Here is a 19,189-nt window from a genome sequence, read left to right on the forward strand (position 1 = left end):
TAGACTGCCCCACCAGACTCCAATGTGGTCTAATCAAAATGTGCTTGACAACATGTAGAAGTGCCCAAATGTTCTGTTCCATTTCACTCTTCCCCACTGTGAACAGTAGTGGATCTCCATTGAGGCAATAATACGCTAAACATAAAAGCAGTGTACTATAAGGAGCAAATGATTCAGCAAGGTGCAAATTATTTGCATGTGTGGATTACCTGGTAAATCATAGGCCTCTTCCTCTTGCGCGCTGCTGTATGAATAAAGGAAGTCGGCAAAAACCCCATTTTTCTGTAACAGTTCTTGGTAGCAACCCATTTCTGAGATCTCGCCATCCACCAGCACAACAATATTGTCGACATAAGGCAAGATGCTGATTGTGTGAGTCACCAGAATACGAGTCTGTTTAAAGAGAGTTCAGTTAAATAACCAGCCTTTGGTGCGACTACTTCTCTTAACCTTCTGCTCTCGCTGAAAGGACTGCACAAGTGAATGCATGTGGCCAGTTCAGGGTCAGCAGTGTTATTAAACAAGGTACTTCTGTGATGTTTATTACTGTGGGATCTGAGAGACCTATGGCACTCCTATGAAGTAAAGTATTGTTTGTCAACATTTTATAGGGGGAAAAATGGATGTCACAGAGGCTAAATGACTTGTTTATGATCCCTTGTGAGTTGTAGGTCACTTGAGAAAAGGCTAGAAGAGCTTGGCTTGCTCAACTTACCAAAGCAGGGACAAGAGGGGATGTCAGGTGGAAACAGCAGGGAGGGAGGAGAGCCCTTACGTTAAAGTAAGGGTGTCAAACTCACTCTGGGTCCCAGGCTGGATCTGGACTGACAGGCTTTTCCTGGGCCAGATCCATGGAGCCAGCAGCAGCTGTGGTGAATCTAGGTCCAGGGCCAGGAGCGCAGGTCTAGAGGTATGTGACAGTGCAGGCGAGGGAGTGGGCAGCGGTATGGGGGTGTGTGAATGGGCAGCAGGGTGGGTCCAAGGGTGGATAACGGCACAGATTTGGGTGTGGGTGGTGATGTGGGTGTGGGATTGGGAAGCAGCACAGATCCAGGGGCAGGCATTGCGGGTAGGGGTATGTGGCACTGCAAGCAATGGTGCATGGATCCAGGGGCATGCGGTAGTGCAAGTAGGGGAGCGAGCAGAGCACTGATCTAGGGGTGGGTAGCAGCAATGAAAGCAAGGAAGGCCTGTATCTGCACGGACCTTGCTTACCCCCTGCCACCATTGGCAATGTTTATCGGGGTAAAAAGACCCTGAATTCTGCAGCAGACCATGCTCCAGTGGCCTGCCAGACTATGGACAGTCTAGATGGAATAGATCTGCAGGCCAGATCCAGCCATACAGTAGGTTGTATGTTTGACAACCCTGAGCTAAAGGACAGTGTTGGTCAAAAGCAAAAAGGCTGAAAATTAAAAGGAAGAGTAAGGTCCTAGAACAGCTCCCAGATAGGAGTGTGTGTGTTGTGGGAATAAACCTAGCTTGTTTGAAGATGAAGCTTGATCAGCTTATGAAAGAAATTATAATACATGGCCCCCTGTGAGAATTCCTACCCCATGCAGGCACTGAAGGATTGTGGATGGCTCAAGCCAATTTTTGCATCCTCTGTCAGAAAAACTGATAGTAGGCTGCCACTCTGCAGACAGCAACTTATCTACATACCTTCTCCTTCAGTAAGCCATTAGGTCCAATGACCTGCTCAAAAATATGCTGTCCAACTTGGGCATCCACAGCTGAAAGAGGGTCATCCAGTAGGTAAATAGCTGCCTTCTGGTACACTGCTCGAGCAAGCCCCACCCTCTGTTTCTGACCTCCAGATATATTTATTCCCTGTTGAGATATAAAGATGCTTACTCAGATGCTACTGTACATTTGCTACCCACTTTCACTGCCTTATGCTGAGGTTTAATGACACTATACACATTTGGTTCCTAAAATTTCCCACAGTGCTGTTTTCTCTTGCACCCCTCAAACAGCTCTCAGAACTCTGAAGGCAGAGTCTGAACCACCCTTGTTCAGTCCCTACTCTGCTGCTGTGCAGAGGCTTTAAAAGTAGGGATGTGAATATTGTTTAGTTATATGGGTTAAACGATTAAGCCCATAACACAGCAGCTTCTGGGGGGCTTCTGATTCCTGCTGGGGCATTGTGTACCTTCCCTGCCAGACTGCGCCTGCCCCGAATCAAAAGATAACCAGTAAGCTAACCACTTATCACTGCACTTATCAGTTTAGGTTGCCTCCACTTTCAGATGCCCAACCAGAGACCCCCTTTTAATTAGGGCCTGATGTTCAGAAAGCCCTGAGCATCTGCCCACAGCAAAACAGGTCCCTTTAAGTGCCTCAGTCTAGGGAGCAAAAACTACCAGTCGTGCAGGGAAATCTTTTAGAGCATATAATGTTGAGAAACCTTTTCTCCTATTTCACTTCTGCTTCCTGCAGGGAAGGTTTCCAGGTCTGGGTGCAGCGCACAAGCATGTATCACTCGGTTATACCAACTGTCGTCCATCTCTTTTCCAAACAGGATATTGTCTTCCACTGAAGCATTCTGTATCCAAGCTTGCTGGGGGACATAAGCCACTGTGCCCTGGGATATGGCAATGGGAGAGTCTCACTAATGAGCTTTATCTTTTTCATAAGCTTTTCTCAAAGGAAGGAAGAATGTTTTAGATGGCAGAAATCTTGCTTTTTAAGCCCTGTTCCCCCCCCCAGCTGCCTTGCTGCAGTTTGGTGTAAAAAAACCCCTAAAATGAGGCCCCAAAGGATAATCTGAGCAAGTAACTTCTATAGTCAAACCACAGTGCACTAGGATGAAAAGAGCACTAAGCATGGGTACCAGAAGCAATTAGCTGGTGCAGCACAAAGCTCATGGGACCCAAACCCCTGAAGGCACTTCTCGTGCATGACAGTCTGTAGTGTGTACTCTGAGAGGGCTTTCACCTACTCAGCACTTTCCAAGGTAAAAGAAATGTCGTCATGCTTATTTTGAAGATGAGGAAATTGAGGCATGGGAGTGTGTGAAGTGATCTGCCCAGTGTGTTTCAGCATAGTAATAGCTGATTTAGGAGCCCAATTATAGTCCTCACACGCCCTGTGCAATGGCCCAGGATGCCCCTGTGAGATATATGCAGCCAAGGCACCAAAGTGTGCTTTTTGGTGGGTTTTTATCAAAAGGCAGTGATTACATATGAAACTTGGTCAACACAGCACGTTTGCTTATGTCCTGATCAAGAGCAAACACTCAGGGAAAGCTCTACCTTCACAGATACGTGGCCTTCCAACTTCTGCAACTCCCCAAGTAATGTTGCCAGCAGAGAAGACTTTCCAGCTCCCACCTGGCCCACCACAGCAAGCAGGTTGCCTTCCAGCACAGATAAATTTATCCTGTCAAAACACAGCACTGTAGCTCCCGAGGTCACTGCTATCAGAGCTGCGGAGATGGAATGGTTGCAGAGAAAACTAACAAGACCTTGGCTCATGTCCCTTCTGGAGAAAGAAAATGTTTGCCTCCCCTTGTCCCATAAAACTTCAGCTACACAGGACAGGCAAACCACCTCTGGTTGCACTGCTGACTTTCCAGCACCTCAAAACCTATCCCTTCAAAGTTGTCCGCGACCAAGAAGCTGGCAGGCATCACTCTGCCCTATTGCTTATTATGTAGAGATGGGGCACTGATATACATGCTCTGGAGTGGGGGTGTTTTAATTAGAGAGGCTCTGGGGAGCTGCTGTAATTAAAATGCCCACAGCATCTCATGTATTCAGCGTCCTGTATTCCAAAATGGCAGAGGAGGTGCTTTAACTAAAGTTGATTTGAGCTTTAGTTAAAGTGCTCCTGCCACCATTTTGAAATGTGGGGATGCCGATGACACGAGACACTGTAGCACGCTTGATTAATTAAGTATGCTGTCACGCGTTCTAACTAGGATGTGTCAAAGCCTGTGTAAAAGTGCCCGTGGAGTCTAGCCAGATCCAGATCCCACTTAAAGGTTCTCTGAAACTCAATTTCTGTAAAATAGGTTAAACCAAAGTGCTGGATATGAACACCCTTGATCTTGAGCACAATCAGTATCAGGTTCAGATTTGTGACAAAAACCCTATCAGCTTATGCCTTTCTTTCACTGCTCTAAGCAAAGTTCTTGTTGCATTTGTAATACTCTCCACTTCTGGAACCGGCAGGCCTTGTGAGGTAAGTGTTACAGAATAAAATGGGCTACACTGTAAAGTCAAATGCATATCACAGTTCCAATATTTAAGTGTAGCTGCCTTAAGTTACCCAAGGTATATATCTGGACAAGTAAATACCAGCTTGATGTACCTCACTGCCCACCCAATACCCAAATATAGAAGTGGGCATCCTAGTAGTATTGTACCCACATTCAGACACAGCACATGCATGCTATACGTCCTGCTTTCTGCCTCAGTTTGTAAATTGTTCAGAACAATTTGAGAAAGCAAACTCCTCCAGACTATTTTGTACCGGGTTCACTTGCCGGGCCTGTCTGTCAGCCCTTCTCACAACCTATGGAAAGAAGTATTCAAAAAAAATTATACCTTTTCAGGCAAGGGAAATGTTCTTTGCTCCAGCGGAAGGTTCCATTCCTTATGATGATACATTTCTTGACTAAAATAGAGAAACACAAAAGGCATACATGCTTTTAGCAAGAGCTACATTCATGCACCTGATTAAAGACCTGGTGCAATGATTGATTGCAGTAAACCACTGATGTTCTCCATGTCTTAATAAAAGGGGAATAAATGCCATTTTAACACAGTCTTTCCAGGGTGTGCCCACATTCAAATGCTGATATATTAACAACTGGATTGGAATCACCTACCCATCAGATAGAGTAATTTTTGGTTATACCTAGATCTGACCCAATATCTTTAAGGGGAGCTTTTGTGGGTTATGTTCTCAGCTTGTTCATGGTGCTACTTTTACTTGTTGAGGATATGACCTTTTGATTCCTTTGCCCATACTTGAGTTATTCAGAGATCCTTAGAAGCTGCATTATCATCTTTAAAGACGCTTTTAATGTTACAGTCACTGAATCTTCTCCACCCTCTTCTTAAAGCCCCTCCCACCAGTTAAGATTTTCTTTGTGTATCTTGACATTTGCTGTCAAATCACAGCAAATGATTATAGCTGTAACAAAAAACTAATAAAACTAGTGACCGTAATGGGAATCCAAATTCCACATGGTCTGTTCTCCCCCTGCTATGTGCCCATTCACAATAATGGAAACTTACAGCTATCCAACAGATTTGTGTTCATGTTGTCTGAATCCAGCTCTTCCAAACTAAGAAATGCAGCTAAACGGTTTAAGGAAACCTTGGCCTGAAACATAAACAGATGCTGAACTGTAAAGGAAGATAAAGTGAATACCGAGCTCTGATTGTTTATTTCTATAATTGGGCTTTTGCCATTTATATGGAAAATTAATTTTATGAAAGAGGAAGAACAGAGCGGTGTTGGTTTCCCTCCAACTCAGCAGCCCAACCCAGCTTTCCCTGTCTCTTCTTTCTCCAAAAGAGTGCCCATTCTGGCCAGACATTTGAATGTGACATGTTTCCAGAATCTTTTTTTACTAATGGTGCCTGCTTCATAGGACTATTCAGAAACAAGGGAACCAAGGGCAGATGCTTCCCAGTTTAAGAACAGTGGGGATTTGAACTTGACCCATTGGCTGTCTAGTCCTAGTGCCATTTTATTAGTTGTGACATCCTATTTATCTAGCTAGGATAGGAAGCCCTAGAGCTGTCTCTGATCTTATATGTTTGTGGTGTTTTAGGGGTGTAAATACCATATTTACTTGAGTCTAAGACAAGGGTTTTCCCCCTAGGCAGGATGGGGGAAAAGGTCCCTCAGCTTAGATTTCTGTGCCAAGTAGAAGCGGGGGCGGGGGGCCAGGAAGGGAGGTAGTTATAGCTCTGCCAGGCCCTGAGCCTGGGTCGGGACCAGAGCCAGACCCACAACAGCCTCCTGCCCTCCACCTTGCTTGCCTTCAGCAACTTCTACACTGCTCTCCCCCTCCCCCTCCCTCCCTTTTACTGTCAGGCACAGCTGGGCTTGGGTTGGATTCCCTGCACAGAGTACAGGGAAACTCTGTCTGCTGCCCAGTCAATCAGCAGTACTGCTGCTGCTGCTGGCCTGGCAAGGCCTGAGCTTCCGTCTGCTCCATGACTTTGAGAAGAATTAAAGCCCAAGCAGTGTCTGACAGTAAGAGGAAGGGGACGAGGCAGAGACAGTAGGAAAGAGGGGCAGAAAGAGTGGGGGAGGGGGCAAGGGGCAAAGACTGTGGGAAACTGGGGGAGCTGAGGGGGGGGGTACAGGTAGCAGGGAAGAGCAGGAAGGCTGCAGGGAGAAGTGGGGGCAGAGGGCAAGGGGGTTCCTGACTGGCCTCCAGCCACCTGACCCCCCCAGTACTGCTCCCCCTGCTGTAGTGGGGGAGGAGGGTTAAGACAACCCTCCAATAATTAGAGCCTATACCTGGAAAAGTATAACAATTTTATAAATATTCCATATATAGATTAATTATTGGGGGGTCATCTTAAATTCAGGGTTGTCTTAGATTCAAATAAATATAGTATCAGGAATATTACTTTACACTGAATGGTGACATCCCAAACTTATTGCAAAGCTGCTGTGTAAAACCACTTCATTACTCTAAGGAGTACTGATGATACACGGGTTCATGCATCTGAGTGACTGTAAGACATCCATGCTCCATTGTCACCCAATGACATTTAACTACCTGATCCAATAATATGAAGCTCCATAAAAAAAAATCCCCATTTTTACCATATAGTGATGACATTCACAGAAACAACATGGCCAAGTCAATGAGAACGAGCCAATGAGAATATGGTCTGAAACTAACCTGCACAAGAGCATTGATGGAAAATGGCAGGAAGGAGTGGGCAGTATTGAGAATGTTGATCAGCGTCAAGGACACAAAAGCTTTCTGGGCATCAAGGACGTGGGTCTCATCCACCAAGGTGTAGACTGCAAACATGACCAGTGCAATCTGAAATGGAGCAAAGGGACAGCACACCACTGACTCCAGCATGCACAGGGGAGAGGGCTCAAATAACGTCTCTCTCCCAGGGCTCTGAAGCCTGCACTATGGAACCCAGGAGAAGACACAACCATTCTACATTGTCTATTGGCGAGGGTCTCAGAAACTGTTGATGGCACAGAGAGTTTGATGATGTGCCACTTATAAGGATTGTTCCAGCACTGCCACCATGGTGAGGTGATAGAAATATGCATGTCTGGGCAGTGAGACCGACACGTCATTTATTTAAATCTTGATTCTGCAGGGAACTCCTTGTGGGTGCAAAGTTCACTGCAGTCTCTGTGGAGGATGGAGTCTGCCTGTAGAAATAACAGTGAATGCTTATGAAAGAGGCCTAACTGCTCACCAGGAAAGTAGATGAGTAGAAGGAAGACAAAGACACCGCAAACAGAAGCTGAGACCTTTTTAAGGCTTGTAATTCTTGCTTCCGGATACCAAGCACTTTCTCCATAAAGGCTTTCTCCCAGGCATACAGTTTGATGACTTTGATGTCGCTGAAAATAGCATTGGTGAGTTTTGCTCTGTCATCCTTATGCTGCATCTGCTCCTCCTGAAATGGACCACATGAATGTACTATGAATGAGTTTATGAGCACCATTTTGATCCTGTCTGTGATTCTGAAGGATCCCCTGGCAGTTAAATTCAACTCCCTTTGCTTAGTAGGTCTCCCAGGCTGATATTTGCTTTTCCACTTTTAAATAGTTTAATTTTTAATAGCAGAAGAGAATATTAGCATTTGGTTCTCAGTACCTGGAAAAAACAATCATATTGGAGAGTGCTTGTCTGAAATCTGAAACAATAGTAATTTCATAGCCTTTGGATCCAGGACCCTAACAGTAACGACCGGTATATATAACTAACATTGAGCTGTCATGTGAAGTCCTATATCAGTAGTACAATGCAATACACCCCCGTTGCACAACATACCTATTTGTAATTGCCTGCCTTGGTTTCATGGAGTATCCTTGGGCTCTGTGGGATCCTTTCCTGAGTGAGGATGGCAGAATTTAACCTACAAAGCTACAAAGCAGTGACAGAATTTTGCATTTTTGGAAGCAAAAGATACCTGAAACTGGCTCCTTTTCTTGGTAATTGCAAAATTCAGAGGCAAAAGAAGAAAAAATACAGCAACTGCAGTCAAGGCAGATGGTCCCAGGAGCTGTCAGGAGAGAAGAGGTGAGATTTCCATCATCACATAAGAAGTATTTTTAGAGGTTATGCTTTTCCAGGCTACTCTGTTTACTGCCTGTCTTCTCGCTTGAGACTTGGGTCCAAAACAGTGATGCTTAATAAGGGTACTGGTCCACTATAGGGTGTCGCCAGGTGTGAGGAGATAAGCAGATATGTGCAAGCTTAGCTTGTCCCTCCTGGCCATTACCCAGGTCCTCTGCCTGGCCTCTCAACAAGGAGGTAAGCACTAATAAGTAAGTTCCTTTTTAAGAAATGGGGTGCTGTTCAAGTCACAAAAGTTACGGAGGGGTGCCTTGAGTGTAATGAGGGATCCCCTTAGTTTAAAAATGTTGAAAAACAAGGGCCTAAAACCCTAAACCTCTCCTCCAATTTCATCTTTGACTATTTGATTGAAGAACAGCCAATTTCTCCTTCAGCCCTCTGTGAGAGTTGTGGATTGATCACTAACCATATCCTACTGTGCTGGTGTGCTGTGAAGTGCCTAGGAACTCATTTTGTAAAAGCAGAGCCTCCTCTCAAGTGCACTGGTGCCAGCCCTTGAAGCTAATGAGTTAGCAAGAGGTGATTTTGATTTTCATAGATTGTCTCATGCCTCTGAATGTTTGTTTCCCTTTTAGGAGCAGTCATGTCTATGAGAGATCCCAGGACATGTCTGAGATCCCACCAGTCCTCTTTGTTGCTAAGTATTTCCTCTCAACAGTTTTTTAATTTATTGAATGGGGCCATCTCGTGGCTGGCTTTGGCAAGACACACAAGTCAATGTTAAATAAGACCCTGCATAAATAACCAGGCCTGACTGAATTTAAATCAGCTACTGATTTGGAACAGTCATATTTTAATACAGTAGTTGTGGTGTTTCTGGGAATCTGGGTCAATATTGTCTTAACTGTCAACTTCAATGAGCTTGGTTCTCAGCTAGTTTGCAGTGGCTGTTCACTTTGCTAGAGAGGCCAGTACTTAAATAACAACTGCAGAGCAGAGCTGAGTAGGGATATGTTGGCAGAGTTAATCCAGTGTGTAACCACATCATAGATTTCATAGACAACAGGTCATGCTTGGCTCTAGCTGATTATACCTAGTCTCTTATCTAGTCTTTTATCTCAAGTCAGCCTACCAGTTACTCTGATTAACCACCACAGACCTGCAGGACTCTCAACAGATACCTTCAACCACTCCTGGCAACAGCATCTCTGGCATGATATTGATGCTCATCATAATAGATGCTGGTTGTTAATTTAATTTTTAGTACAGTAGTTTCCTTTCCTCCTGGGGCAACTGAGCTAGCAGATAGGGGTATAGCAAACCCCAGTTTGTAAAGCTACCTGGGTTCTTACAAACATGATTGACCCATTCTACAAGGCAGATTACTTCATCTAGCATGCAGCCAAATAGGCTGAAACACTAGGGCTTTATCCTGCCAATATAAAGTACAAGCCTCATTGAATTAGGACCAGAAATTACCTTCTTAGGTTTTCTAACTCATCTCCCTCAATCACTAATTTGGGATCATCCCTCTCCAATCATTGACACCTATCCCATTGATTTTGTCCAGTAAGATCCTTTTGAACATCTCTCCTAACACTACCTCAAAAACCTGTCTCCTCTTTCATCAAAATTGTTCCCAGGCTCCCTGATTTCAGGGTAATCTACCTGTAGGATGAAATGTAGGCAATTACTCCCTGTTATGCTTTAAGACTGTACAGAGTAACTTCTGGTAAATACCAGAATCCTGAGAATCAGAGCTGCAAATGTTTTTGGTACCAATTTCAAAGGGGGAGATATTTTGCTTTAGAAGGGAACAACTACAGAAAAATAGCTTTACCAGCAAACTAAGAATGGACATAGCTTACTGTCTTCAGTTAGAAGAACACACTGAACAGTGGAGTCAACACATTTAGCCAAGGCAAAATTTTGGGAATGGAAGGATGAAGTCAAGCAAAGCATCCAAGTAAGGACAAAGTACAACAATGAAAAAAAAACCCTAAGTGTGTGGAGAAGTACTTATTTTTCTTATAATAAAAGCATGTGTGTCCTTTCTATCACAGTGCTAAGAGACGGAAGGGAACTTCAGGTACTGCTGTACTATAAGGACCCCAGACTGACTCCTGATGACTTTTCCTTGCCCATGATACCATAAACAGAAGTGGATAGGTTTTACCTGCCACAGGAAGACAAAGCAGATCATAATCCGAATGGGAGCAAGCCAGATCCCATTAAAATAGATGATGAGATCCATTAACTTTTGGACATCGACAGACACCAGATTGACAATTTCTCCTACTGTTGTTGCTTTCCTTGCTGCATTTGACATGACTAAGATCTATGGGGGGAAAAGAGAGAGGCCAAATGGAACTTTTGTTTGAAAAATAAAATGACTGCGTTCCAAGTCAGCTTTAAAGGAAAGAAGGATCAGGCTCACAGTGACTAGGATTTGACATCATTGTAATAATGTGCGAATGAACAGAGATCTATTTGAACGTCATTCTTGCAATGTAAGCAGACACAGCAAACTAAGTATATCTCTTTAATATCAACAGACTAATGGTTATTAATAATGAATACAATCAACATGAACATCACTAGTGGGTGGTCACAAGAAAACCACAAGGAAAGTGGCTGGACTTACCTTTCTGTACACCAGGCCTGTAACTGCAGTCTTCAGCCTTACTCCTATTACAAGACACGTATACATGTACCATTGTTCAAACAGAGTCTGGAGGCAAGCTAAGAAGAACATTAATCCTGCATAGAAATAACCCTTCCAGTTAGGGGATTCTTGGTCTTTCATGAATTCCAGAAAAAGGCTGCAAGAGAACAATAAGTTGGCTGAAAACTTGACTCCCTCTCCAAGTTCTTGGCTGAAGTTATTTGCCAGATTTGATTAAAATTCAGAGTTTTGGTATCCCAAAACGGCATTTTTCAGCAAAGCTATTACTTGTATAAAAATATTAACTGAACTGTAGTCTATAGTTTGCATGTAGTATTGCAAACTCTTGCTATTTTGTCCCAAGGGTTATATTCAGTATTTCCTAAAGCTCTTTGCTCATGGAATCATGCAACTAATTAAGAGCCTTAGCTCTGCTTTAAAGAACATAAAAGAAATTTATAGGGGAAAAAACATGATCTATGTGAACCCTGAAGGCCAAGTTCCAGAAATAGCACCTTCCTATTAAAAAATACTCTTATGATTTTTAAGTCAGTTTCCTAAATTCTAGGTCTCTGAATAATGATTTGTCAAGGCTTACATCCTCCAATACTGCAATACATTAGGTCTTGCCCACATTAGTACTGACAAGAAGTCACTGCCATCCAACTGATGTTTGGCAGCCTGTGAAATGCTACGACATTTTGTGATATGTCAGCAACTGCTATCCAGTTTCTAACAATTTTCAGAAGTTGGTGATGCAGTGTGAAATATCCCCACAGGGACTGAATGGTAAAGCTGGCATTGCTTTAGCCAGGACCACATCTTGCTCGATCAAGCTAGTAAAGATTTAGCAATCCAAAGAGATTTCAACCTAGGTCCTTTCTTCAGCTCAAAAAAATCATTAGCATTTGTGTGTGCTCTTCTGGAAGATCATTGCAAAATGTTCACATACCTGAATATTTTTGGGACTGAGAACAAGAAGACATCACAAATGACCAAGCTGAGGGTACCAAAAAGGAAATAGGTTCCGAACATGCTCCATAACGCTTTCAGCAGGGACTTGCTCTGACAGTCTTCTGGCTGTAACAGAACCTGCGTCTCTCTGGCTTCTGTCAAATCAGCCTCCCTTTGCTGATCCTTTTCAAATGTAATTGACCCTGTTTTTCTAAAGAAACATAAGGAGAATGGTTGCAATCTGGAGAGATGCTGACGTGTTGATTTTAAGTGTTCAACATTATAAATATCCCATGTTGGAAATGGGACCTCTCCAAGGGACCTGAATAAGAGACAACTCATTCTTTTGATTTTGTAGTAGTCCTAAAAAGCCTTAGTTGTGGTTCAGGAGACACTTCTACAAGTTATTGTACAAACACCCAGCAAAAAGATGATGCCTCCTCTAAAGAGCTTCAGTTTTGTATACCTTGTCATTCAAGGATATTCCCCAGAAGATTTCAAATGTTGAGCCTAAATGGCAAAGGAGCTGATTCTTCTGCAGCAGGAAAAGCTCCAGGGAAGGGAAGTTCTCCAGAATATTCATTGCACTGTCCAGCCCCTCCCCACAGCTGAATGACAAAAGGACTCCATAGGACCGAATCCTTTGGCCATTCTCTTCTGCAGATAGTAGCCCTGCCAGCGTGTTCCCAAGCTCTCTGCAGCCAGCCTGAGAGACTCTTTCCCTACAGCACACAGTCCTTACGTGGGCTGAGGCCTGAGGTCCAGGATTCAGACTATCCGAGGCAGTCTCACAACTGGTCTCAAATGTTGTTCTGCTGTAGTGTTTTAGTCCCTGTTATTCCAAACACTCTACTACTCCCACATCATCTGGATGAGATGAGAGACATTGCCACCCTCCGAAGGAGGCACTTACTGCCTGGCTCTGCCACAATACATCTTCCATTCTCTTTCAAGCTGGGAGACAATTTCCTCAGATGAGTTTTCTTTCATTAGCGACCATAGGTCTTCCGCTTCTAATGGCTGCTGATAGCCTTTCCAGAGTAGCCTGCAGAGCACACAAAGAGCTGCTAACACACAAGCATACAGGGATTTGCTGTCTATGTAAAACTTTCCAAGCTGATGGGGATTAAACTAGTCCCATATATTGGCCTAGGAGCTTGCCTACCTGAAAGTTTACTCAGAAATAGCTAAATTCACACACATTCCTGAATAATGGTCAGTATTTAGGTCTAATTCTCAGCTCCATTTTTGAGCCTGGAGGTGGGACTGAAAAGTGGAGACAAATGTGGCATTTAAGTCAACATGTAGGCGTTAAAATACATTAACACTGTGTGTGGACTAAAGTTAGTTCCAGGTCAGACATCCACATGTGCATTACTGTGCAGTAACTAATCAGGTGTAAATATGATACCTGCATGGTACAGGTATGAAATTTATGCTCAAGTCAGCATAAGTTGCCATATTTGCTACGCAGTATGGGTATACATGTGTAGATGTGTGCCCGTACTGCGCAGTATTTTCGGTTACTGTGCAGTAAATGTGCACGTGTAGACACCCCACCTCATATCTAACCTAAACTTCCTTTGTTACAATTTGAGACCCTTGCTCCTTGTTCTGTCATCTGCTGTCACTGAGAACAGTCTTGCCCCACCCACTTTGGAGCCACCTTCCAGGTAGTTGAAGGCTGTTTTTAAATCCTCTCTCAGTCTTCTCTTCTCCAGACTAAATAATCCCAGTTCCCTCAGTCTCTCCTCAGAAGTCATGTGCCACTAACCATTTTCATTGCCCTCTGCTAGACTCTCTCCAATTTGTTTATACCTTTTCTGTAGTGGAGGGCCCAAAACTGGACACAATGCTCCAGATGTGGCCTCAGCAATGCCAAATAGAGGGGAATAATCACTTCCCTCGATCTGCTGGCAACACTCATACTAATGCAGCCCAGCATACTGTTAGCCTACTTCACAAGAAGGGCACACTACTGGCTAATTTTCAGCTTACTGTCCACTGTAACCCCCAGGTTCTGTTCTGCAGAGCTGCTGCTTAGCCAGTCAGCCCCCAGCCTGTACCAGTGCATGGACTGTTCTGTCCTAAGTGCAGGGCTTTGCACTTGTCCTTATTGTACCTCGTGAGATTTCTTTTGGCCCAGTCCTTCAATTTGTTTAGGTCCCTCAGAATCTTAGCCTTACGCTTCAGCATATCTACTACTCCCCACAGCTTGGTGCATCTGCAAACTTGCTGAGGGTGCACTGTATCACATCTTCTCGATCACTGATGAAGATATTGAACGAAACTGGCCCCAGGACTGATCCACTTGATACCAGCTGCCAACAAGACATTGAGCCATTGAATCCTACTACCCTTTGAGCCTGATAATTCAGCCAGTTTTCTAACCACCTTACCTAACCTATACTTCCATAGCTTGCTTCCAAGAATGTTGTGAAACCATGTCAAAAGCCTTGCTGAAGTCAAGGTATATCACATCTTCTTGTCTCCCCACATCCACAGAGCCAGTCATCTCATCACAGAAGGCAATCAGGTTGGTCAGAGAGGACTTGCCTTTGGTGAATCCACGCTGACTGCTCCTAATCACATTTTTCTCCTCCAAGTACTTAGAAATGGATTCCTTGAGGACCTGCTCCATAATTTTTCTAGGAACTGAGGTGAGGCTGACTAGTCTGTAGTTCCCTGGATCATCCTTCTTCCCTTTCTTAAGGATGGGCACTATATTTGCCCTTTTCCATGGACATGGGACTCCTCTAGTGTTGATTTAACCTTAATTGAGCTGCATAGCCTTACTCTAGCTGGGAGTAACACATAAAAAATTGACTCATTGTTCGAGTGGAATGAACCTTGGTCCTATCAGCTTTGTCATTTTTCTCTATACCTCCTCCCTTAGGTAGCGTGAGCTTATCTGGTATTTTAGAGTTAGGTTTGTCATCCCATGTGTTTCCTTACCCAGAGAACCACCAGTAAGTGATTCTGGAAACAAACGAGGCACTGGCTTCTGGACATGGATTCTGAGAGAGAAGAAACAGATAGTTTTCACAGATAGAAATGTTTAGGTACTACATATATACAGTCCTCTGCTCTTTGCCTCTTTAAAAGCCAACATGCAACTTGAATATATTAAGGCAGTAAGAACAGGACTAAGGTAAGCAATAGTACTTCACTACTGTATATTCCACTCACATGCATATCAGATAACTGCACAATTTATTAAATTGCATAACATAATACTATCCCCAATCTGTTGCCTATATTGCCAATTATGTGCACATGCTGCTGAAGTGCCTAACATCTTTCAGCTCCACACACTGTAACTACCCTTGCTCTGCTCCAGAAACAGTGAAGGGGAAATACCTGTCAAAGGACTGCTATTAGAAACCTTGAAAACGCTGGAAGGTAGTCAGTTTGAGGGCTCCTAATACCATAGCACCAGGTATGGTTACATTAAGTTCATATAAGCGCATAAGCCAGGTAAATGCACAGCCTTTTTTTTGTTCTGAAGCTATGCATTTGAACAAAGTACATTCATCAAACCTGAGCACTTATACTCTACTTAAAATAGTAGAGTATACTGTTTTCCATATTATGACTTGCAAGCTTTTATTTCCTTCAGAAGTGTGCTTTGACTTGTTCATCAAAGAAAAAGTAGAGCTCCCATGATTATACTGAAGAGGGGTTCAATGATAGAGCTGGGTGAAAGACGTAGTTAGCCAAGTTAGCCTGAAGTCAAGGAAAAGGTAGGGTAGGTGTGCACTTGACAGACTAGCTAAATCAGAGTTGCACAGAGTAAGCTTTCATAAGCAGTGGGACTACTTGATCACAGGTTAGGAGAGCCATAGAAACTGTCATTACCACCATGCATCAATATCTATGAAAATAAAGGTAAGGGGTGTGGGTGGAACTAGGTCACCAGGTTTTGAGGATGTACATGTAAAGCATCACTACCCCACATACACCACTGGCAGACACACATTGCTGTAGCAATGGTTCAGTGCTCAGCCTGGTCATTTGTTGATATCATCTTGCGTAGGATAAAGTGGAAAAATGTCAAATATACACTCAGATCTCAAGACCAACTTTTCTAGGATTGCCCTACTGTATTTAGATCCTGAGGGCTACATTTTCCCTATTGGTGGCTCCACCTACATCTCTCTTTATCTCCTGGTTTTACTGAGCAGGGCAGTGTAAATAATAGAATGTTCCTCAGTGCCCATCCCTCAGGGCTGATACTGGTTTTAGACAAAGGTAAAAGGACTGATGCATTTTTAAAAAGCTGATTGTACTTACGGAATTGCTGACAATTTTGGAGAAGAAGGGAGGCTGATCTGTAAAGAAGGAGATCACCAATTCTACTAGCACCAAGGTAGAATAGGTGTAAGAAGTGATGTGATGGAAGGGGTCCTCCAGGAAGCCCTGAAACCAGAAGATTGTTCAGGAGAAGTAAAACACTTCATGTAAAATCATGTAAAGAGAGATGGGTTCATATGGTGCCTGAGCCCCAAACTCTGAGTGCTGGTGTGAGTGTGTCACATTTTCTGCACTCGTCTCCAATAATGCTTTATACAAATACCTCAATTATTAGAATAATTATAATTATTAGTAATAATAATAACTCTTGCAACTAGAAAAGGACAAAACACTAAGGAACACAAAAGACAGGCTGAGCATAATGGTAATTTGTGGTAAGGGTTTCAGCATGGAGTTTTCAAAGCAGCTCAAGAAAGTTAGATCCCAAATCCTAATGAAATTCCCATGGACTACTTTGAAAATTGAAGCTTGAGACTTTGACTAGACAGATTTCTGTAAATGTTCGTAGCTGTATAATTTAAACTAAAGGAGGGGTCAAGTATAAAAACCTTTAGACTTATACTTTTGACCATGTCCACTCAAATTGTACCTCTTTAATGATACCAGCATGGTTAAATCAACATAATTTGCCCAGTGTGGACACAGATCAGAATAAATATGCATCTATTGGTATTGTTATACTAGTGAAATAAGTATAAGACCCCACTTGTGGGATGCTTGTCAGTTTGGGGACTGTGCAATAGGCAAAGTATGAAAGAATATCTCAACATTTCATGTAACAAAGTGACTGAATGATTAACGTAGGGGTGATAAAAACAATGGGCCTAGAATCTGTGATAGGTGCACAATCAGTCAATTCAACACCTCCACAGGCTGTGTCTACATTAGTGACTACAGTAGTATTACTATGCTGGTAATTACTAACATTCCTACTTGCACATTTATATTGGTACAAAATTGGTGAGTAGGCAATGTCTTGGCAAGAGCACTGCAATTCAAGTAGCCATTTTGCTTATATATGTGTGGTGAATGTAACGGTCAGAAAACCTGGAGACTGAAGAAGTCCTCTGTTAGCCTACAGGTCAGTTGAAACGTTTATTTTCAGCTGCCAGACTAATGGCTCCCCCTACTCCCACTACTTCAGAGTGACTCTCTTGAGTGGATTTTCATCTACTACCTTGTTTGGGTCTGGACTGAGACAGAAAATGAGGGGACTGCGTGGAGCTATATTGTTATCAAGAAGCTTCATCCCTTTGCGTATTAAATCAACAAAGTTGTACTTACCAATTTCATGGCATGTTGAATTTTCAAATTAACAGTCACAATACTAGACAGGAATGACAGTAGCCAATAAATCAACAAGACGCCTGATGACTGGACACCCTTCTGTCTTTCAAGCTGGGTAAGAAACACTGCAAGCATCTGAAGGCAAGAGAGAAAAGATGCATGCGTCTAGAAACTCTACTGGAAACGCAAACTACAGCAAAACTCATCAGTTTGTTGTCAGCTTGTATCAGAACAGTTTAGTAGACTGTTGGCTGACATACTATTGCTGTAATGGTCAAACTAAATGTTACCATATATAGTTGTATGAAATGGAAAATCAAATCCTTTCTTCCCAGTGGTCTAGGGTCACTGTCCATTCACAGCTACAGGCTAAGGGCTGCCTTAGTCTCTACCATATCTGCTTCCATATCATGTTCAATCAGTAAGGTTACAGTCGTAGTGGCCACACTATGTCCCAGTCCTGATGTTGCAACTTCATCTGGTACTGTAGGTGAAGCCTCCTAGAGCAGTGTTTCTCAACCTGTGGGTTGTGACCCAAAAGTGGGTTGCAAGAATATATGAAAGGGGTGTGAATAAACTTTAAAAAATGGGTCAACAAACTTTAAAAATGGATTCTTCTTTAAAGGAGAAAAACATGGGTCTGGGAGAAGTGGGAGGGGGGTGATCAGGCACATGCACATGACAGCCAGGCAGCGTGAAGAGCTGCTCCCACAGCTCCCTGCAGGTACGTCTATGAGGGGTGGGGAGGACACAGATGATGCGTCAGGGGGCCAGGGTAGGGGGGCACATGCGACACTGCCCGCCACCCCCACCTCCTCTCTGGGGTAGAGCTGTGGCCTGAGGGGAGTAACAGCTGCGCCATGGTGGCAGGGTAAAGCTGTGGCCCAGCGTGCAAGTGGCTAGCAGCGGGAGGTGAGGTCAGTGCAGTCCATCCCCATCCATTACTTCTCATGCTGCTGGTAGTGTGGCTGGTATGGGTGTTCCAGCGGCAGCAGCATCAATGGGTCTTGCCACCCGCTCCATCCTCCCATGCTGAGTCCTGCCCACTGGACCACGGAGGCAGCTCCTGTGCATGCTGATCCAGCCAGGCTGCAGCCCTGTGCCCACTGTTGGTGCACAAATCTGGGGCAGCACATGCCCCACATGGCCCTCCCACTCCACGTACCCACGCCTGGTCCCCACACCGGGAGGCTGAAGCCGGAGGGTGGGGACAGTTGGTAGGGAGTGAGGGGCTGTAGGTTGGGAGTGAGGGGAACTGGCAGGTCCAGGGGGTTGTTTTCTACTTAAACTAGTTACTGGGTCAGGACTGGCCACCAGTGTTTACAAATAGGTCCTACTACAAAAAAGGTTGAGAACCACTGTCCTAGAGCACAGCATTTTGCTTGTATCACCCCTTCCCTATAAAACCACACCAGCCTTGCTGTCTACTGGGTCTTTTGCACCCACAGATATTAAAAGGAGAATTGGGCTGAGGTGAGATTTAACCAAAATAATGAAATGTAAGCAACAAGTAGAAATTACCATTGTGATCCCCAGCACTGCTGGACTAATGAAGAAGGCTGGAGCCCTCAGTGTTCCTTGGTTTATTTCCCACAGAGTGAAGAACAGATTAGAAAAACACAGTAACATCAGTATGAATCCAAGCACCTAGGCAGGGGAAGCAAACATATTAGAGTGTAAAAGAATGGAGTGATTGGGCATATTTAATAACAGCATGAGCA

At 43.8% G+C, this 19,189-nt stretch overlaps 1 protein-coding gene across 4 annotated transcripts in view; it reads right to left on the reverse strand.

The window, feature by feature from the left end:
- ABCC6 (ATP binding cassette subfamily C member 6) overlaps positions 1-19,189 on the reverse strand; it is a 44,898-nt gene that overhangs the window by 20,087 nt on the left and 5,622 nt on the right. For 3 of the 4 annotated variants that reach the window (XM_090023773.1, XM_090023772.1, XM_090023774.1), the window contains 17 exons: positions 18,990-19,115; positions 17,466-17,603; positions 16,161-16,286; positions 14,823-14,884; positions 12,781-12,912; positions 11,866-12,078; positions 10,893-11,070; positions 10,425-10,586; positions 8,142-8,234; positions 7,422-7,625; positions 6,878-7,024; positions 5,247-5,334; positions 4,551-4,620; positions 3,255-3,381; positions 2,408-2,584; positions 1,663-1,830; positions 210-393 (listed from right to left, as the gene is read on the reverse strand). In XM_090023773.1, the coding sequence (XP_089879899.1) occupies positions 210-393; positions 1,663-1,830; positions 2,408-2,584; positions 3,255-3,381; positions 4,551-4,620; positions 5,247-5,334; positions 6,878-7,024; positions 7,422-7,625; positions 8,142-8,234; positions 10,425-10,586; positions 10,893-11,070; positions 11,866-12,078; positions 12,781-12,912; positions 14,823-14,884; positions 16,161-16,286; positions 17,466-17,603; positions 18,990-19,115 (2,395 nt within the window). Of the gene's footprint in view, positions 1-209; positions 394-1,662; positions 1,831-2,407; positions 2,585-3,254; positions 3,382-4,550; positions 4,621-5,246; positions 5,335-6,877; positions 7,025-7,421; positions 7,626-8,141; positions 8,235-10,424; positions 10,587-10,892; positions 11,071-11,865; positions 12,079-12,780; positions 12,913-14,822; positions 14,885-16,160; positions 16,287-17,465; positions 17,604-17,758; positions 17,957-18,989; positions 19,116-19,189 lie in introns of those variants that run through there. The other variant, XM_090023775.1, reaches the window with a different exon arrangement.

This window comes from Crocodylus siamensis, chromosome 12 (genome assembly GCF_052110815.1).
Source record: "Crocodylus siamensis isolate JL-2025a chromosome 12, ASM5211081v1, whole genome shotgun sequence".
NCBI lineage: Eukaryota > Metazoa > Chordata > Crocodylia > Crocodylidae > Crocodylus > Crocodylus siamensis.